This window comes from Seriola aureovittata, chromosome 18, assembly GCF_021018895.1.
Source record: "Seriola aureovittata isolate HTS-2021-v1 ecotype China chromosome 18, ASM2101889v1, whole genome shotgun sequence".
Taxonomy (NCBI): domain Eukaryota; kingdom Metazoa; phylum Chordata; class Actinopteri; order Carangiformes; family Carangidae; genus Seriola; species Seriola aureovittata.
Window position 1 is genome coordinate 23,008,458 of NC_079381.1, and position 18,777 is coordinate 23,027,234.

At 39.3% G+C, this 18,777-nt stretch overlaps 2 protein-coding genes and 1 long non-coding RNA gene across 4 annotated transcripts; 1 reads left to right on the plus strand and 2 right to left on the minus strand.

The window, feature by feature from the left end:
* Positions 1 to 1,644: 1,644 nt before the first annotated feature.
* On the minus strand, positions 1,645 to 4,292 carry purbb (purine-rich element binding protein Bb). Its single transcript, XM_056403677.1, has one exon. The coding sequence runs from the start codon at positions 4,186 to 4,188 to the stop codon at positions 3,277 to 3,279; it is 912 nt and encodes a 303-aa protein (XP_056259652.1). The 5' UTR covers positions 4,189 to 4,292; the 3' UTR covers positions 1,645 to 3,276.
* An 84-nt stretch (positions 4,293 to 4,376) lies between these two features.
* LOC130186504 (uncharacterized) lies at positions 4,377 to 5,537 on the plus strand. The gene is made up of 2 exons (XR_008830293.1): positions 4,377 to 4,693; positions 5,369 to 5,537. It is a non-coding gene; the product is annotated as an uncharacterized LOC130186504 (long non-coding RNA).
* Positions 5,538 to 7,300: 1,763 nt separating this feature from the next.
* Positions 7,301 to 17,494, minus strand: ved (ventrally expressed dharma/bozozok antagonist). Of its 2 annotated transcripts, XM_056403839.1 has the most exons (7): positions 16,627 to 17,494; positions 16,286 to 16,528; positions 14,078 to 14,222; positions 11,311 to 11,362; positions 9,609 to 9,877; positions 8,308 to 8,567; positions 7,301 to 7,975 (listed from the first exon to the last, which is right to left on the minus strand). In XM_056403839.1, the coding sequence occupies exons 4-7, from the start codon at positions 11,325 to 11,327 to the stop codon at positions 7,613 to 7,615; spliced, it is 909 nt and encodes a 302-aa protein (XP_056259814.1). In that variant the 5' UTR covers positions 11,328 to 11,362; positions 14,078 to 14,222; positions 16,286 to 16,528; positions 16,627 to 17,494; the 3' UTR covers positions 7,301 to 7,612. The 2 variants fall into 2 exon arrangements, with proteins under 2 accessions (XP_056259814.1, XP_056259815.1); XM_056403840.1 differs by having other exon boundaries at positions 16,286 to 17,494.
* Positions 17,495 to 18,777: the final 1,283 nt, after the last annotated feature.

Here is an 18,777-nt window from a genome sequence, read left to right on the forward strand (position 1 = left end):
GGGGGGGGGCCTGTACAAGGGAAATCCAGCCATGAATTTATAATCGTACATGACAAAGAAAAGCAGGAAATCCTCACGTTTCAGACGCTGAAACCTGCATCTAACTGCTGTCCATTAATCCTTCAGGTAGTTTATCAATTCATCAATTAATCATTAAGAGTCTATAAAATGTCAATAAGCAGTTCGAGGCAGCAAATTGTCACATCTGAGAAATTAAAACCAAAGTTTGACATTTGAGCAAATGATTAATCAATAATCAAAATGCAGGAGGGGATTTACTTCCTATCAGCTGATTAGCTGGTTAATTAACTGCAGTACAAATTAACGACTATTTTTCAGTGTCAATGAAGCTGCCAGTTATTAAATCAGTCCATAAAAAGGTTTTAAACTTTGGTCAACAGTTTCTTAAGAGTCGACTTTCTTCAGGAGACCAGATTATGAAACAATTGATCGATTATCAAAAGTCAGCAATTGATTTTCTGTCAGTCGGCAACTTGTTTCAGTTACTTTCAGATTTAAAACTCTTTTAGTTTATAAAATACGATGCCTGATAACAGCAGCAGCTGAACTCCACCTCGACCAGCTACAACATTTAACTTCATACATCAATAATATTCATCCAATAATACAATAATAGTCATTTCACTTCTGATACTTTAGGTTCATTTTTTTGCATGTTTTTGTCACGTTATCCATTGATTGACTTTTAATTTTAAGATCTAATTCTAATCTATTGTCGCCTTTTAAATCCTGAATGAGTAAAACTCAGATCAGATCAACAGGATCGTCGCTCACATATTAAGAGCTTCTTCCTTTTGAGATCTGGTCTCAAAATAACATTAAAAAAAACAGCAAAAATTAATCGGCAACAATTTTTAATAATCGATTGTTTAAGTAATTTTTTTTAACAGGAGAAATGACAAAAAATTCTGTTTCCAGCCTCTCGAATGTGAGGATCTTTATCTTCTCTGATATTAATAATAATAAACTGAATCTTCGACTTCTGATGACGTCATCTCTGGCTTTAAGAACTTTCCATAAACATTTCCAACACTTCCTGACATATTATTCACCAAACAAGTAACTGAAAATGAAAATAATTGTCAGTTGCAGCCGTGGACTTATTTCAATGTGGCTGAGGCCTTAGATTCTGCATGTGGCGTCTTTTTAAATCCTCACACTGACCTCTTAAGTGAAAGCACAGTAATCCTGGTCTGGATTTGACATTGCTGGATTTTCCCAGTGCGGGTTTTCTCTGTTCGTCACGCAACTTTGGACAAAAAACATCAGCAAGAAATTAGAAGAGATTTAGATTCAGAGACAGAAAATATGTTTAAAAAAAAAAAAGGTGATGCTATAAACAAGTAAAAACAATATTCTCTGGTTCCTGCTTCTCAAGTGTCGACGATTTGCTGCTTTTCTGTTTCATATTATTAAAATTTGAGGATAATACAATTTAAAGATGTCACCTTGAATTTTTGTCTGTTATTTTTCACAATTTTGACACTTCACAGGCCAATAGTGATCAATTAATCGAGAAAATAATCATCAGAATAATCGATAATGAAAATAATCAGGCTGCGGAACATGTTACACATTCACATATGAATACAGAGATTTAAAAATATACAGTCACAACGTTGGTTATTGCATTTAAAGTAGTTTTAATTAAGGAAGTGTTATACTTTCACTCTAGGAAAAACAAAATGAAAAATAATCTGGAGGTTTGAGTCACAACTTTGTTTTAAGAAATTAACCTTTTCTTTTATTTTTTAGTCTTGAAATTCTTCTTTTTTTTTTTTATACACAATACATTTTCCTTTATAAGTATTTGAAAATATCTTTTGCTGGTTTGTTTGGTAATATCTTTCCTATAAGTAGAATCTCATTTCAATATAGTTCTCTTTTGAAAAAAAAAAAAAAAAACAAGAATAAAAATGAACAAAAACAAAAAGAAAACATCCATCACTGCGTTTCTGTCCAGGGTCTTCACGTGTTGGAAGATGTTGTCAGTTATGTCAGAGCGCGGCCTGCGGCTGGTGGAGACGGACGTCCGTCCAGCTCTGACCACGACAGAGAGGCTGATGGGCGAAAACCAGCCGCTGACGCTCTGCAGCCACGGCTGAGCTAGAAGATCACGGACGCTCTTCGCCGGGTTTCTGGTCCCTTGTCGTGGCGCGTGGGAGCAAAAATGAGCATCGTTAAAAAGTCTCATGTATATTATCTGTGCGTCGTTTCCACAAAAGACAAAGTCCTCTCCCAGTGTGTTGGCGTTCCAGAGAGCGGCCGCTCTCAGACACCAGGGATGCTCTGGAGTCAGGAAACAAGCCGCCAGTCCTCGCTGAATGTGAATCTTATACGTCAAACTATCTGAATTATGCTTTGAAAATATTGCAAAGATTGTATGTATAACATAAAACCCAGCTGATCCGCACTGTAATTGACTACTGGAGTCAAAACTTTAATTTAGTCCGCGAGACCCTTGTTGTTTGGGCTTACAGATAATCCTCTCAGTAACTTCCACTAACATTTTTTTTTTTGGGTAGTCTTTTTAACTAACGGCCTTCTGCTGCTGCTGGGCTCCGTGTTGTTTGACGGCTCCTCATCTGCTGACACATCTAACGCAAAGCATCCACAGAGCGACAGCAGCTCTCTCTAGACATTCCTCTCGGGTTCATCTGACTGACTTGCAAAGAAAATTCCCACAAAAACTGCCCACTGAGGGAGAGACCTGGACCGGAACAGGAAGTACAATGGATGCTCGCTCTCTTCTCTCCTTAAGAGTGAGCAAGGAAAACATCTTAAACAGGTTGACTCCTCACTCTTTAAATATAAACTATGTTGCAGATAGGAAAGCATTCATTGGCTTCATTTTCTAGTTATAAAAACCAATTTGCTGGTTTTAGTAGGTTCTCTCTTTCCTTTCCTTTTTACTTCTTTTTTTTTTTTGTCGTTTTTACAATAAAGCACACTTCTTTTTTTTTTTCAGCCAATGAGATATATCTCATTTACACATTTAGTCCACTTTTTTTTTTTTTTCCACTTTCAGATTCACACAACCACTCCAACCCTCAACCCTACAAACTTTAGGATAATACACCAATAATTCCCTGCACATGTACTTTTTTTTTTTAACGCCACGATACTTTAGTAGGCTATTACAGCACGATTTGTCATGCACTTTATCTTTTTTTTTTCTCTTTTTTTTTTGCAAAATACCCCTATATTGCAGATCTGTCGTGTAACTGGACTAACAGCTGTTTGACTTTAGTTTTCTCAGTCGTCATCCACGTCGTCTCCCTCGGACTCATCCCTCCTCTCGTACATCTTATCCCGCTGCCTCTCCTGGATCTCCTTCATCTCCTCGGCGTATCGGCAGAAAGCTCCTCCGAATTTGCTCCAGGCTTTGAACGGGATGGTGATAGAGTTCCTGTAGCTGGGCTTCACCTCGCTCACGCGCAGGAACACTCCGTATTTGTTGGACCCGACGTCGAAAAAGAACCGTTTGGAGTCCACCATGATGGAGGTGCCCTCGGGGAGCTCCCCGTAGCCCCCGGCGGCGGTGCCCCCGGTCAGCTCCTCGTCGTCTCCCCCGTAATCATCTATGAGCTTAGCAAGGGCGTCTCTAAACTCTATTAACCCCTGGGCCGGAAGGGCTATGGTCTGGCCGGCCAGCATGCCGCCCACAGGGCCCCCGACTCCGAAGCCCGGTCCACGGTTTACGGTCTGCCGGATCCGCAGGAACCTCCCCCGCTGGTTCTCCTTCAAGTCCAGGTAGTACTTGCGGTTTTCCCGGACGAGAAACTCGCTCTTGAGCGCTCGCCTGGGCCCGCCGTCCTCCCCCACAGAAGCCTGGGCTATCTGCTCCGGACTGCTAGGCCCCAGCTGGGCGTAGTGCTCGATGAAATCCCCGAGGTAGTCACGGAACTCCGCCGCCACTGACAGGGAGAGGGTCAAGCGACTTTTGGAGCCCCCGGCCCCTACCTCGGCGATTTTGATGAACCTGCCCTTGCTGTTCTGCTTGACGTCCAGATAGAAGCGCTTGTTCTGGATGTCAAGGCGCTTGGACGCCAGCTCCTGGGTCTCCTGGTCCCGCTGGAAGTGCTGGAAGCCGCCTCCGCCTCCTCCCCCGCTGCTACCACCGCGCTCACTCCCGCTGTCGCCATCCGCCATCTTCAGCTCCACCATTCGGCTTCTGCCCCTCTCTCCTGCGTAGCTGCTTTCTGCGCGCACTCAGCCAGCGCGCGCCCCCCTCCACGCTCCACCGCGGGTGCCCTCCGGGGAGCGCCGCGATTGGTCCGACCACCTGCCACTCTCGCGAGTACGGCTCTCCCATTGGTCCGTCGAGTTTGTCAATCACGCCCACATGTAATACCCCTCCTCAGCCATTGGTCGAGGTTGAGGTTCCGTTTGCGTACTTCTTGTCAAGCTTTTTTTTTTTTACCTTCTCCCATCGGTTGTGAAATTCTCCTTGTTTGTCTGACATAATATGTTATATAAAATTATGTTTTTATGTTTTTATTTATTGTTTGGCTTCAGCTGGTGCAGGATGTCGACACGAATTGTTTTTCGCCAAACAATCTGGAAATTTTCCCGGGTCACGTTTTAATATGTACAAAACAGTTTTGTGAATTACTTATTGGAGGAATATAATATTATATATTCATATTAATAAAATAATATTACGATATAGGTAAGTAAGTAAAGGTCCTACACGCAAAATTTCACTTTGGTTAACCTGTAAAAGTGTTATCAGCAAAAAGGTATTAAAAAATAAAAGTAATCGTTATATAATTTTTTTTTATGTAAGTAGCATCTCACATCTCACTTTATATCACTGGGTAGACCTATAACCTATAAACTTATTATAATCCATCATATTCTATAGGATGAATGCATGTTTTGTATTTGAAATCTTATTATATTATGAATTAGAATATCTTATTTTGTTATACATGTATATTATAAAATGTTATTGTATTATATGTAAATCTTTTTTAAATCTCTTTGGAAAGCAACCGACAACAAAATCTTTCAGATAAATGTAGTGCAGTAAAAAATACTTAATATTTACCATATTTACCATAATCTTTACCTTTAAAACTGCAGAAGTATGAAGAAGGATTAAATGGAAATATTCAAGTAAAGTAAAAGTACCTTAAAAATATGAGTAAATATACTTAGTTACTTTCCACCACTGGTTATTGCTTGTGTGACTGGCCTCCAATGATTTTGCAGGCAGATGAATAGATCTAGGACATGGGAGTATGTTTTCTTAATGTATGTATGTTTCCACATCTGTGTCAATCTTAAAGCTTCTTTTATTCAAAGGAACACATGAGTTTATTTTTACTTCCTCTTCTTCCAGAGGAAAAGAACCTGCAGTGAGTTTGGACCGTCCACGTCGGCTGTAGTGAAGTTTCTGCAGGAAGAGGATGAGATGAGAGCACGGGTCACATTAATGACACAGCTGTGATCACCAGCCATGTGACGAACAATACGATATGTAAATAAATTAATGTTTCATCATCTGGAAATTCATGAGTGAGAATACTGTAATTACCACTTACTACATTTTTATCAACGCCTCGATCCAGTCACTCATTTTACACAGAATAAATGTTTTCAAAGCAAAAATGTATGTAGATGGAAAGCGTCCATATTCATAGTAAACACTCCTCAGGTCAGAGATGCTCCTGCAGACTTTGTGAACTGATCTTCAGACAGTTGCTTCACTTGCACCAAACATATCACCATGGAAACAAACTAGTCAATATGCTGTGATGTATGAAGACACAGTGTGATTCCTTATTGTCATTTCTTCAAGGACATCGTGGTCGTATCTCTGTATGAAGAGACTGATGATGCTCTCACCGTCTGAAACTCACAATTACAAGAGCGACAATAAACTCAGAAAGACTCTTGTTTTATTTTGATTGGTAAGAAGAAGAACGTGATATTTCTCACGTTGTCTGCCTTTAGATTATTTGAACACTCAGAAATCAGACTTTAAAATAACAGTATTTGCTTTGACAGTGTAATTACATCTGCACGTGACTGACTCACACACACGTTTATCTCACTGTACGTGATCTGTTGAGCTTTAAACAAACCACTGACCTAAATGATAACACACCTGTCACAAAACAAATGCATTACACATCATAAACTGTCGCTCTAATTATTAAATTAGGGGCAACAGGAAACATGATAATATATATGATAGTATATTCACTCTACTTAAGTACAATTTTTATGTACTTGTACTTGAGTTATTTTACAGATTAAGATTTAAACATCAGTTTTTAAAATCTGATCTTTATACATTAAAGTTCCCGTCAGTGCGTTAAGTCAATTAAAATTCTGATTACATGTTGATGAATGATAATAATCAGTAATAATAATAATTGATATATTATGAAATATATGATAATGATTAAATAACTGAAGGGAGACATTCTGCATAACACAAACTTTAACTTGTGATACTTTGATCACATTTTGTTGCTAATACTTCATTCACATTTTGAATACAGAACTTTAAACTAATTGTGTATTTTTACAGTGTAGTTTTGTTACTTCAACTGAAGTAAAATATGTGAATACATCTTCCATTATTGGCTTTAATAGGTACCAGTACGTACCTGCCTGCATTACCCAGCTCCGCCTACAGGTGGCAGTGTAGTTCTGTTTGCAGCTCAGGTGTGTTTTCATGTTACAGCAGCTCCTGTCAGTTTAGAGATGAAACCATGGTTACAATATAAACATAAAACAAACATAAAAATATCTGATCATGTTTAGTTACTTTATATATTTGTATTGTGATGTTTAAGTCGGTAAATTAACTAACTACCCAACAAACCCACAACAAACACGTTAAACCCACTAAATTTTCCTGGAATATTCGCAGGAACATGAGCTCAGCGTCCTCAGTGGGAGCTGAGCTTCTGTTTGAGGAAAAACACACAGTTGAAAATATGATTGTGCAACATGAAAATAAAACAGTTTGTACTTTTGTTTTCCCAGAAATAAAGATCATCTGGAGCTGGACTGCACAAACACACACATTCAGAAACACTGGAGAAGTGAGTTCATCTGAGGGTCGAGGTTTTTGTTTTTTCTTGTCAGTTTTACAAATATAAAAGATAGATAGATAGATAGATAGATAGATAGATAGATAGATAGATAGATAGATAGATAGATAGATAGATAGATAGATAGATAGATAGATAGTATTTAGTTACTTTCCACCTCTACCTTTATGAAAACACATCAGACGACCTGTAAAATCTTAGCAACAGTTTTATTTTAACAATCTGGTTTCACAGTGACATAAGAACAAAAATCTAATAAAACACTTCATAGATTCAAATTTAAATAAATCCAAACTGTACATCAGTCACAAGCAGAGATACACACACAAACCACAATATTGCACAGCCCCCTGTTTGACTCGGGATTCAGATTTAACCTTCGCAGCATGTTTCTTCTAAACATGTTGATCCTATTAGGATAAGATGAGAACGTCTTCTGTTCAAACAATAAAACCAGAACAATCTTATTTTGTTTGACAAAATATCACAGTGAAGATTTTACAGCGGCTTCTTCTTCGTTAGTAATACTGAGGGTAAGTCGGGTAGGAGCCCATGAGCTGAGTTGTGGCCGAGGGCAGCATGACGCCCGGGAGGCCGCTGTACTGGTAGAAGGGGTCCAGAGTGGAGACGCTGGGCAGAGGGGAGCTGTACTGGAGACTGTGCGGGTGGACGTAGGAGGCGGCAGCCGGGGACTCCTGTGCCACCGCCGCCGCCCCCGATGCCCCCGCTGAGTGGTATCTGGGGTAGGGTCCCGGCCTGTAGGCCTGCAGCTCGGGATAATGCATGAACTGAGAGGCGACGTTTGCCTGGCAGGCGTGAGCCAGGGCGTCCTGCACGGTCCGCTTCAGCTTCATCCGCCGGTTCTGAAACCAGTTCCTGATCTGAGCCGGAGAGAAGAAGAAATGTTCATGAGGAAACGTTTTCACCAGAGAATTATTCATATTTCTCACTGTTAGAGAACATCACAAATACTGAGGTCACATCATATTGCTGGGAAGCATGTTCAATCAAAATACATAAATAAATTCAATCAAAATCAGACACTGAAATCTTGAGTCCACAAACAGCTCTTCAGATAATCAGAGTCTCATAAGAAAACTAGTGAAGGTTTTAAACTGTAAAAAATAAAAGATTCAGAGGTCATGACCTCAGTGACCTCAGTGGTATTGATGTTGATATGTATTGACAGACTGAAAACACTGAGGCTTGTTACCTGTTTATCAGACAGGTTGAGCTTCTTGCAGAGCTCCGCCTTGTCCTGTGTTCCCAGGTAAGCGTTCCTCTTGAACACCCGCTCCAGGCTGCTGATCTGCTCCGCCGTGAAGGCCGTACGGGGTCTCCTGCCCGAGGGAGGGGACGGCGGTGAGGCGGGGGCGCAGTCAGGGGAGGCGGCGGGGGAGAGGGAACGACCCCCTTCGCTCTCGTAGCCGGACGTCTCCTCCTCTGTCCCGCTGCTGAAACCGGCCTCTGACACTGGAGACAGGAAATTCATTTAATTTATTTACATCCTGAACAATGTTTTTACATCAAACTCCCACAAACTTCTCACTAATAAACAAGTAATAAACAGTTCAGCTGAAGTACTTTTAACTCAACTACATGTTGTTACTTTACAAGTTAATGTTCTACATACAAGCTGTATCATCAATGATTATTTATAAACATTTTATTAATGGTTTTAATTAGCACATTATAACTGAAACTCCTCAGGCTGCTGTATAAACAGATAATGAATGACATTATTGTAAAACAGCTTTAATAATAGTAAATATGTCTTTATAGGATCAATTGTTTACAAATACTGCAAATTAATAAAGAATTCAAAATGTTTACAGCTACATTATAGTGTGCTATAAACAAATTATTAAGTATTTATATATGTAAACTGCTTATAAATAATAATCAATAATATCACAAAATTGTACTTAAATACAAATTCTAGATTAAATGTACTTTGTTATTTTCCTCCACTGCAAATAAATATCTTATAAATCATTTTCCAACAGTAATTCTGCTTTAAATTCACCTTAAAAACCACAAAATATAAATATAGATGCAACAAAATACAACAAGATGACTGTAAACCAGAAGTGGAGGAAGTACTCAGATACTTTACTGAAGAAAAAATACTTCATTACAAGTAAAAGTTCATGCAAAAGTATCATCAACTAAAAGAACTGAAATGTGAATAAAAGTGTTTAATGCAGAAAAAATCGCCTCTTTCAGGGATTTTTTCAAAATTAAAGTATTTTTGCTTCACAACAAATAAGTATCTTTTATCAGGAAACTTTACAGCAGTTTACTCAGAGTAATGTTGCTATAAATTCACTTTCAGTAGCAAAGACTCAGAGGAATAATGTGAGACTGAGGGTGAGGAGGGTTTATTATTTAGGTAAGGAATCTTACAGCTGACGCTCTGATGATGTTTCACTCTTTATGTTGCATTATTATCATTAACGTGAGAGAGACCTGCTGAGGACTCATGATGGAGCAGATGTAGAGGAGTGAACTCACCTGGATGGTTGTGAGACGTCTGGTGCTGCAGAGAGCTCGGGCTGTATGAATCCAGACTCTGACTCCGGCTCTCTTCCTGCTGCTCAGGTAAATTCTCTGATCTCTGCCTGCAGTAAAACCCGGGCAGACTCTCCGCATGCGTCCCGCAGGCTGCGGGTCCGGCTGAGGCCGGTCCGGCCTGAGGTCCTGCGGGCTGGACCTGGCTGCTCTGGGCCATCCACTCGATGGAGAAGTGTCCTCTCATGGCGGCAAAGTGCTGGAGCTCTCTCCTGAGAGAAGCCAGAAAAGAGTAGATCCAGGGAGGGAGTGTCTCGGGCGGTCGGTCCGGGTGGAGGGAGAGCTTCTACTGCCTCCTCCTCACGGCCCGTCTGTATTTATAGGGGGGCGTCCCACCTCAGCTCAAACCCTCAGCCCCAGAGATCAAAGCACACATCCTGGCTTCCCTCCCGCCCTCCCCTCCTTCAGTTTTCACAACTGGAGTAATTAAGACGTCTCATTCAGTCTCAATGAGGCTGTTACAACATGGCTCCAGTAAGTCTGGGAAGACCCCCCCCCCCCCCCCTACACATAACCCCTCCACCACCTCTGCTCCTTCCTGCCTCCAAAAACAGATAATAGACACACCTCACCCCCAAACTGTCTGCACCTCCTCTACACCCACATCCACACTGTAAATACATGTGACCACTGAGGTACTTGTACTTCACATGAGTATTTTATGTTCATGCAACTTCATATTTCCACTCCACAACATTTATCTGACCTTTTTAAAACAGGATATTACATTAAAAATAAAACATACAATACTCTACAATGATGTATAATCTGTGTTTTATAAGATGGAAGGAACTCAGTACATTTACTTTCTACTTTATGCTTCTGCTTCTCTGCACGTATAAAGATCAAGTTAATTTTAGCTGCTATTTTTAAGTTGGAGCAACTAAAATTAAGTAAACAGAACTAAATTTGAAGTAAATGTAACACGGGGATATAAACCCAAGTTAACTTAAGACCGATAGTTATATTTTCAAGGCAATCTGTTTCCTAGACTTTTATTTAAGGTAAGATCAACTTGTCAGATTTCACAGTGAAGATATCGCACTTTTATCAAACAGTTTTAGCTACTTTACAAATAATATTTTATACACAAGCTTTTAAAATACAGTATTTGGACAATAATTTACTTTAACCTCCATATTTAGCAGATATACGCTTTTTAAACTCACTATAATGTAGTTGTTAACAGATATAAACAGATATTGAGTGTATTAATTTGCAGGGTTTGTCAACAATTAGACTTCATATGAGATGTATTGATTGTTGGTTAGTTTATAATAACATAACTTCATTTATATATTTTAAGGAGAAAACCAGTTGAAAGTGTAAATGATTCATATTTTCAGTGATTTACAGGAAAATGTAGATGCACAAAAATGACTTATAATAAAGTCGCCTCACGTGTAAACACATTCTCTGCTGTATTTGTCTTTTGATAATATTATTTTACAACCTTTATCTGCTCTATAATAAGACGTGGAGTGATCATCACTAAAGATTTGTTTTTGTTTCCTTGCAGCTTTTCTTTTTTTTTCTACGATATTACATCAAAAATATTTGGGTTTTGCTTTTCTGAGGAAAAATTCTAAAAGGCATTTTTCACAATTTTCTGAACTTTTAAAGAGCAAACTGTAAATCTTGTCACCTGTTACCTGAAGACATCTCCTCTGACTTTAGGAAACATTTTTCACCATTTCCTGCAGATGAATGGAAAGAAAATAAACATCAGTTGCAGCCATGAGTCTGTTTCTTTTCCAAACAATCACTAATCAGTTATTCTGTGAGAGTTTATCTGCTCATCATATACTTTCATTAAAGCTACAATTACTGCAAAATTACAGTCAAACTTCCATCAGCCAAAGTTAATGAGCAGTGAGTGGCTTAATACAACGACAACACACTGATCCGGGATGATCTGCAGATTAAAGACAGTCACTGATGTGACGTCAGCTGATCTTAAACTATGATGGGTTTTAAGGTTGTGTGATCTCTGTTGTAATTAATGGACTGTCAAGATTTACATTTAGAATCGATCCTCTAATGAATTTTAGACAAACAACCAATTTTCTGTTCTATTATTATTGGATTAATGTTTAAATACTTTTTGTAGAAGTTGCAGACTGTATCACGAGGTAATTAAGACATTGTAAACTCAGAAATCAACACCAGAAAATACATTTGAAGAACTTAAAATATGACTTGACCGATCATCTGATCATCCAAATGAACACTGGTGGAATTAAAAAATAAAACAGGTAAAAGTAGCAATACCACAATTTAAATACTCCATGTGATGTCAGAATGGTTTGTGTCCGTGTTAGATTATGATATTATACTACAATTATTATTACTGATATAACATAATGTTAGCAGCATTTTAATGTAGCAGCTGGCAATGATTTAACCACGTTTACCCATTTTAAATACTGTTGGGTTATTTCGCTGTCGCCTGTGATAATGTTTTATATTTTATATTCTCATTAAATGTTTTTAAAATCATTATTAAGTGATTATTAAGTGTCTGCAGCTCTCAGATAAATGTAGTGCAGAAAAAAGTAATATTTCCCTCTGAAATTTAGTTGAGTAACTCAAAACTAAAATACTCAATTAAAACACAAATGTACTTCACATATAAACTAGACTTTTTTTTTTATTGTAAATTGAGCTAAACCTCTTGTATGAAAAGTGTTTCATAAATAAAGTTTATCATTGCTATTATTAAAGGTTGCAAGTTGTCCTCAGTAAATACAGTGAAACTCCTTTATACTGGTAGAAAATTCACTTATTATTAATTATGTGGCTTATTAATGTGCATTGTTGATTTATTTGTAACATTAAAACAGTCCAGTAAAAAATAAGTACATGTAAACGGTACTTTAGTGAAGTACTTGAGTAAAAAATACCTCGTTATACTTCCAGGTGACTCCCACCCATCATCATCATCATCATCATCAACATCTGTGGCGCCTGAAATCATCTTTAGCCGGGGCCTCCTTTCAATGCTAAACAGGGGATTTGGGGATCAGGTGAAGCAGCTGATAACGACCTGAGGAGGATGATCCCACCTGTGAAGTGGCTCATAACATCAGCTGCGTCCTGATGGACCCGGGACTGAGGAGGACGCAGGCGCTGATTTGTGTGCAAATGGTTCGTGCAGGGTCAAAGTCGTTGAGGCCTTAAAGGATTAATCGGGTCAATCACGAAACGGCTCCATTGATAAGATAATGAGAGTGCGCGGGGCCGTGCGCGGTGCGCGGATCCGGGCTCATCTCCGCGCCCCCCAGACGCGTAGTCTGAGCGGGGACAGGAGAGAGAGAGAGAGAGAGAGAGAGAGAGAGAGAGAGAGAGAGAGAGAGAGAGAGAGAGAGAGAGAGAGAGAGAGAGAGAGAGAGAGAGAGAGAGAGAGCCGCGGTGCTAACAGCTCATTATGGATCCCGGGACACTTCAAAGGAGCGCGGTGCTTTGATAGCAACACACCCAACACGAGACATCAGAGGACGCCGCCATAAACCGCTTCATATCTCCTTTATGACGTGTAGACCGTGCCCGGGAAAGTCCTGCTCACAGAACCAGTTTTACAGATCTGACTTATTAACTCTAATATTTACATTTTATACATGTTTATACTTGTGAAATGATACTACATTAACTATAATTATATCAGGATAAATAATTAAATACTTCTACTTTTCATACTCTGAGTATTTACAGAGCATACCTTTGTACTTTTACTTATAATACAGTATTTTTACTTTGTGGTTTTTGTGCTTTTACTACAGTAAAGTATCTGAGTACGTCCTCCACCTCTGGTTTACAGCCATCTTGTCATATTTTGTTGGATTTATCTTTATGTTGGAAAGTGAAATGTCCATACTTACATGTTATGTATGTTATGTATTTTTAGAAACAACTGTTGGTACATTTATGAAGTTTATTTGCAGTGATGTGAAGTAACTGAGTACTTTTACTCAGTAACTTTATTTAAATTTATTTGCAGTGGTGAAAAGGAAGCAGCTTTACTGGAGAACTGTGGTTTATTTGAGTATTTTAATTTCAAGCTACTTTATATTTCTACTCCACAACAGCAGTAAAATGCTATTTACACATTAATAGAATTCATAAATAATTATAATCTATTGATATAGTAAACTATAGTCTATATACATCACAAGTACTTTTTATTTTGCTATTTTAAGTGTATTTTGATTATTATACTTTTACTTGTATTTAGAGATTTTCACATTGTTATGCTGCTACTTTTACTTCTCTGAATACTTCCTGTACCACAGCTTTATAGTAATATTGTGATATTTTGCAGCTGTAGAAGTATTCAGAGAAGTACTGATAAAACATTTGTCAAATACTCAAGTATTATCAGTATAAAGTACTTTAGAGGGACGAGCTCCTGATACCTGACAGTTACTGTGGTATCAGACTGTCTCCGAGTCTTCGTCCTGTCTCCTCTCGTCTGCCCCCGTGTCCTCACTTCAAAGAGTCCTCGTCGTCCCGCACCACACAGATCAGGAGGGAGAAGACGAGGTGGAGCGGGTCGACACACTGATACACACACACACACACACACACACACACACACACACACACACACACACACACACACACATTGATGGAGAGAAAACAAATGATCAGGAGCTCTTTGAACTTTTAACTGTACCAATCAACTCACTGTCAGTGTGTTACTGTGTGTTACTGTGTGTGTGTTGTTGTTGTGTTGTTGTGTGTTGTTGTGTGTTGTTGTGTGTTTTGTTGTGTTGTTGTGTTGTTGTGTGTTGTTGTGTGTTCCTCTGACTCCTGATTAACCCGTGTTGTTAACTCTTCTTCTTGTCATGTGTTGGATTAACAGTTTCTCCTCTCGTGTCTCTTTCACTTCGGTTTACAGTGAAAATAATCGACTGTATTTTCAACTTAAAAGTCTTTTACTTCTCTCCAGCGATGGAGGAAGAACTCAGACTTTACACTGAAGTAAAAGTACCACAGTGTAGAAATACTCCTGCCTCCAAAACTGAAGTAAAAGCACATAAATATCAGCATCAAAATACAATTAAAGTACTAAACATAAAAGGACTGATTTCAGAATATTATATATTATTTTTATTGGATTATAATTTTCTTTCATTAAAACTTCACCCTGGACACTTTGATATATATAAGCTCTATAATCTATATCTATAATAACAAATCAGAATGTATTTGTTGATTATTTTTTGTATTAACTAAAGCTGTCAAATAAATAAAGTAAAATAGCTGCCTGTGGAAGAAGAGGAGCAGAAGTTTAATCTGGAATTTCTTCAGTAAACAACAATTGTAACTTTACTATATTAGTTAGAGTTAGAGCTGTTAACATTAGCTTCATATTCCTGCATCATAGTGTGATATAAACTATTCTTACAGATGGTTGCTGAGAAATGGACAGTTTATAATTTATTCTTTTTCCAATAATCCACAAACCGAAGAACTGAGATTATAAAAGAGTGAGAACGGTCGGCGGGAGGTGAGTGGATTATCCAGACGCACCTGAACTGGCTTTTACAAATGTAAATGTGAAGTTCTTTGAACAACACAGACAGAATTAGATTGAAAAAAACTCAAAGCATTCACATGGATTAATGCAGTTTATAAAGTTGAGATTGTTATTTTTTATTTGTACGTTATTGACTCTTTAAATCTGCTGTTTATTTGCCAAACGTCACATCAGCTCCGAGGTTTGTTTACATCTGTTCTTCTTCTGCACATAAGACATACATGTGGACACACAGATCGTAATCCTGATGTGTGTGTGTGTGTGTGTGTGTGTGTGTGTAAATGCTCCTTATCCATGATTGGGGGGGGGGGGGGGGGGGGGTCATTCATCCTCCTCGGCCCCAGTCCCAGGCTGCTGCTGTCTGTGGGGTAACGGTCTCCTGCTGCCTTCGTCTTTGATTGGCTCCATTCAGACTCTTTCATCTCTAATGGGCCTGTTTGCTGCTCTGTTATGGACACAAACACACCTCCCCCCCCCCCCCCCCTCCCACCCCCCCCTCACCCCCCCCACCCCCCCCACCCCCCAGGCACTGACAGGAGACCAGAGGGAGACACATGTCCCAACACAACGGGACCTGGTGCTCAGTATCTTGTTTTGTTTTCTGTCTCTCGACACCTCAGGACTTGACTGAACTCTCAGCCCACGGTCCCTGAACACATCATTATCAAATAATATACAGGTTCATTTTAACAAACAGTCCCAGTAACTAAAACATATCTTCACTGTGTTTTCATCAAACAAACAGGAGGAAATGTTGCATTTGTTGGGGACTATTTTCAGCGGCGGATTCATCCACATTTGGTTTCGGCGCAGCAGGAGTAGTGTGGCTCAGAGGAATAAGATATATCAAAACCCAATACACAACATGGTTCAGTTTCATTATTCATCTAATTGACATCATTTTAAATCTTTTTTCCCGCTTATCTGATTTTTGTCTAAAGCAGATTTGAATAATTTACATTCCTCGATAACGAGGTGAAGCATGAATAAAAGCCGGAATAGTAAACTTCAAAATAAAGTTAAAACAACAAGAAAACACATTTAAACACTAAAACACACCTCTGCCAGTTTAATACTTTACCTTCTTTAAAATAAAATGGATTCCTCTATGCAGATCAAGGCGCTGATGACGCCCAATAATCATTGATCCATTGCCGGCAGTCTCCAGCAGTTGCCCGCCCCGTCTGTAACACAGTCAGTTAAGGCCTCTTCCCCTGTCCCATTGATCCCTATCAACCTCATCAAAGGCTCCCGGGGCTTTGATGGGGGCCAGCGGGACTGGTCCTGGTGGACGAGCAGGCGCTGCGACTCCCCCCTCATCAAGCTGGGGGGAGACGAGACGAGAGGGACGGAGGGATGTTTTTAAGACTGTGAAATTTAAATTTCTCCCCCAAAAAAAAAATCTGTGAGGCTGAAACACACCTGAGGGTTTTATACCGGAGAACATCCAGGACCTTTACTGTCAGTGTGAGGCGTCACTCTATGACGGGGACGTCCTCAGTCAGTGCGGGACAGGAACAAAGAGACGTGATGTGACTGACTGCAACAGATTTCATATTCTTTTGTATTTTTAATTATTTCCATGTTAATTTTGATTCAGCTCAAAAATCAATTTGAGTCATTTGATTTTTTTATATTAGTTTTAGTTTATGCAACCGTGTCTCCTGGAAATGATGTTTCTACACCGTGAACCTGTAACAACAAACACATTTCAGAGGGAAAAGAAGACGAAGAAGAAGAAGAAGAAGAAGAAGAGCAGCTGTGCAGAATGTTAAATAAAGAAAAGAAGGGCCACATTTTTATACCGAGGACGTTTCCTCGGGGGAAACAGAAGCTGTAATTCCTCCGTCCACAGTGAAATGAATTCACATGGAGACAGACGACGTCCTCCGTGTTCTCACAGACTCTCGGTCTCCTCGGAGCAGGACGTCGCTGCTCTCGTGTCTCCTGCTCCCTCACAACAAACTTTTGCTTCACACATACGGTGTCAAAAACAGAGACGTGTCAATGGTGATGCAGAAACATGAAATGAGTCTTTTTACCTCTCACTACATTTATAGAAACGACACACACATGTAGGACTGCGGATTCATAAAGTTCAACCTGTCTTTAACTTGAAAAATAAATATCTTCTTCAGCAGAAAATGTGAACATGTTATATGAAGTGTGTCAACATGAGAGTGGAAGTGAGAGAGGAGACGGAGGCGTGAGCGCCGACACGGCTTTTGATGTTAAACTGGTATTTAGAGGTTAATGAGGCTGTTAGGAAGAGGTGAAGGAAACGCCTGTGATTCACACATCACACACACACACACACACACACACACACACACACACACACACACACACACACACACACACACACACACACACACACACACACACACACACACACACACACACACACACACACACACACACACGGGAAGCAGGCCTCGATCGTGAAAGGATCTGTTGTTTAAAAAAACGCAGCAGAACTGTGCTGAAGTTCTGTTTTCAGGTTCTAGTATTTTACCTGAATATTTCCATGTTATTTCATATCACTACATTTCAGAGGAAATTATTATTAAACTTTAAAGAAAACTCTGTCAGACTGATGAGAAGTTTTCATTTCCACCAAAGACACAGTTACTGTCTAAATTTAACAAACTTCCTTCTTTCATTTCATTCAAATCAGCTGCTCGAGGCCCAAAGAAGAAAATCAGACAATATTTAAAATAAAGCAAAAACCAGAGTTCAATAAATATTAAAACTAATTTATGTATCAGAACATCTGACGGTTGCTGATTTCTGATCTGATCAGAAATCAGTCACAGTTTACTGCACTGTGCTTTTACTGTGATACTGTAACTACAGGAAGTGCTTTTACTGTGATACTGTAACTACAGGAAGTACTTTTACTGTGACACTTCAACTACAGGAAGTACTTTTACTTTGATACTGTGACTATATTTTGTTGGTGATGCTTCTGTACTTTTACTTTAGTAGGATTTTAAATGCTTGTGGATGGAGTATTTCTACACCATGGTACTAGTACTTTTACTAAAGTACATGATCTGGTTTTAACTACTTCATATACACTTAGATAGTTTAGTCCAGTGGTTCCCAACCTAGGGGTCGGGCCCCTCCAGAGGGTCACCGGAGAAATCTGAGGGGTCGTCAGACGAGAGCAAAGAAGAAAAAATCTGTTGTTTTGTTTTATAAAATATTAAATTTGACGTTTCAAAACATTTAAACGTGTTAGATAAATGTAGTGAAGTACAAATACAAAGGGGAAAGTACTCCGGTGCAGTAAAAGTACCTGGACCTGAACTGAAGCTCGGTGCTTCAGTAACGGATCCTCTCACGTGTCTCTGCTCAGCTGTGAACGACCAGGAGGCGACGAGGACGTTAGAGAAAACAGGTCACTGGTTCACAGGTGTGTGTGTGTGTGTGTGTGTGTGTGTGTGTGTGTGTGTGAGAAATAGACGGTGTGTCTGAGGTTAAGAGTGTGAAAGCTGAACTACTTGACTAGATCAGTGAGTTCGTCTCTTCTTTTCATCAGGTCTGTTTCTTTAATCGATCTCCTGAATC

What these genes read in the sequence shown, in the direction of transcription:
- purbb (XM_056403677.1), bottom strand. Translation starts at nt 4,188, where the DNA reads ATGGTGGAGCTGAAGATGGCGGATGGCGACAGCGGGAGTGAGCGCGGT.
- ved (XM_056403839.1), bottom strand. An exon ending in GACGTCTCACAACCATCCAG is followed by an intron (nt 8,568 to 9,608) that starts GTGAGTTCACTC and finishes TCCTGTCTCCAG; the next exon opens with TGTCAGAGGCCGGTTTCAGC. An exon ending in TCAACCTGTCTGATAAACAG is followed by an intron (nt 7,976 to 8,307) that starts GTAACAAGCCTC and finishes TCTCCGGCTCAG; the next exon opens with ATCAGGAACTGGTTTCAGAA.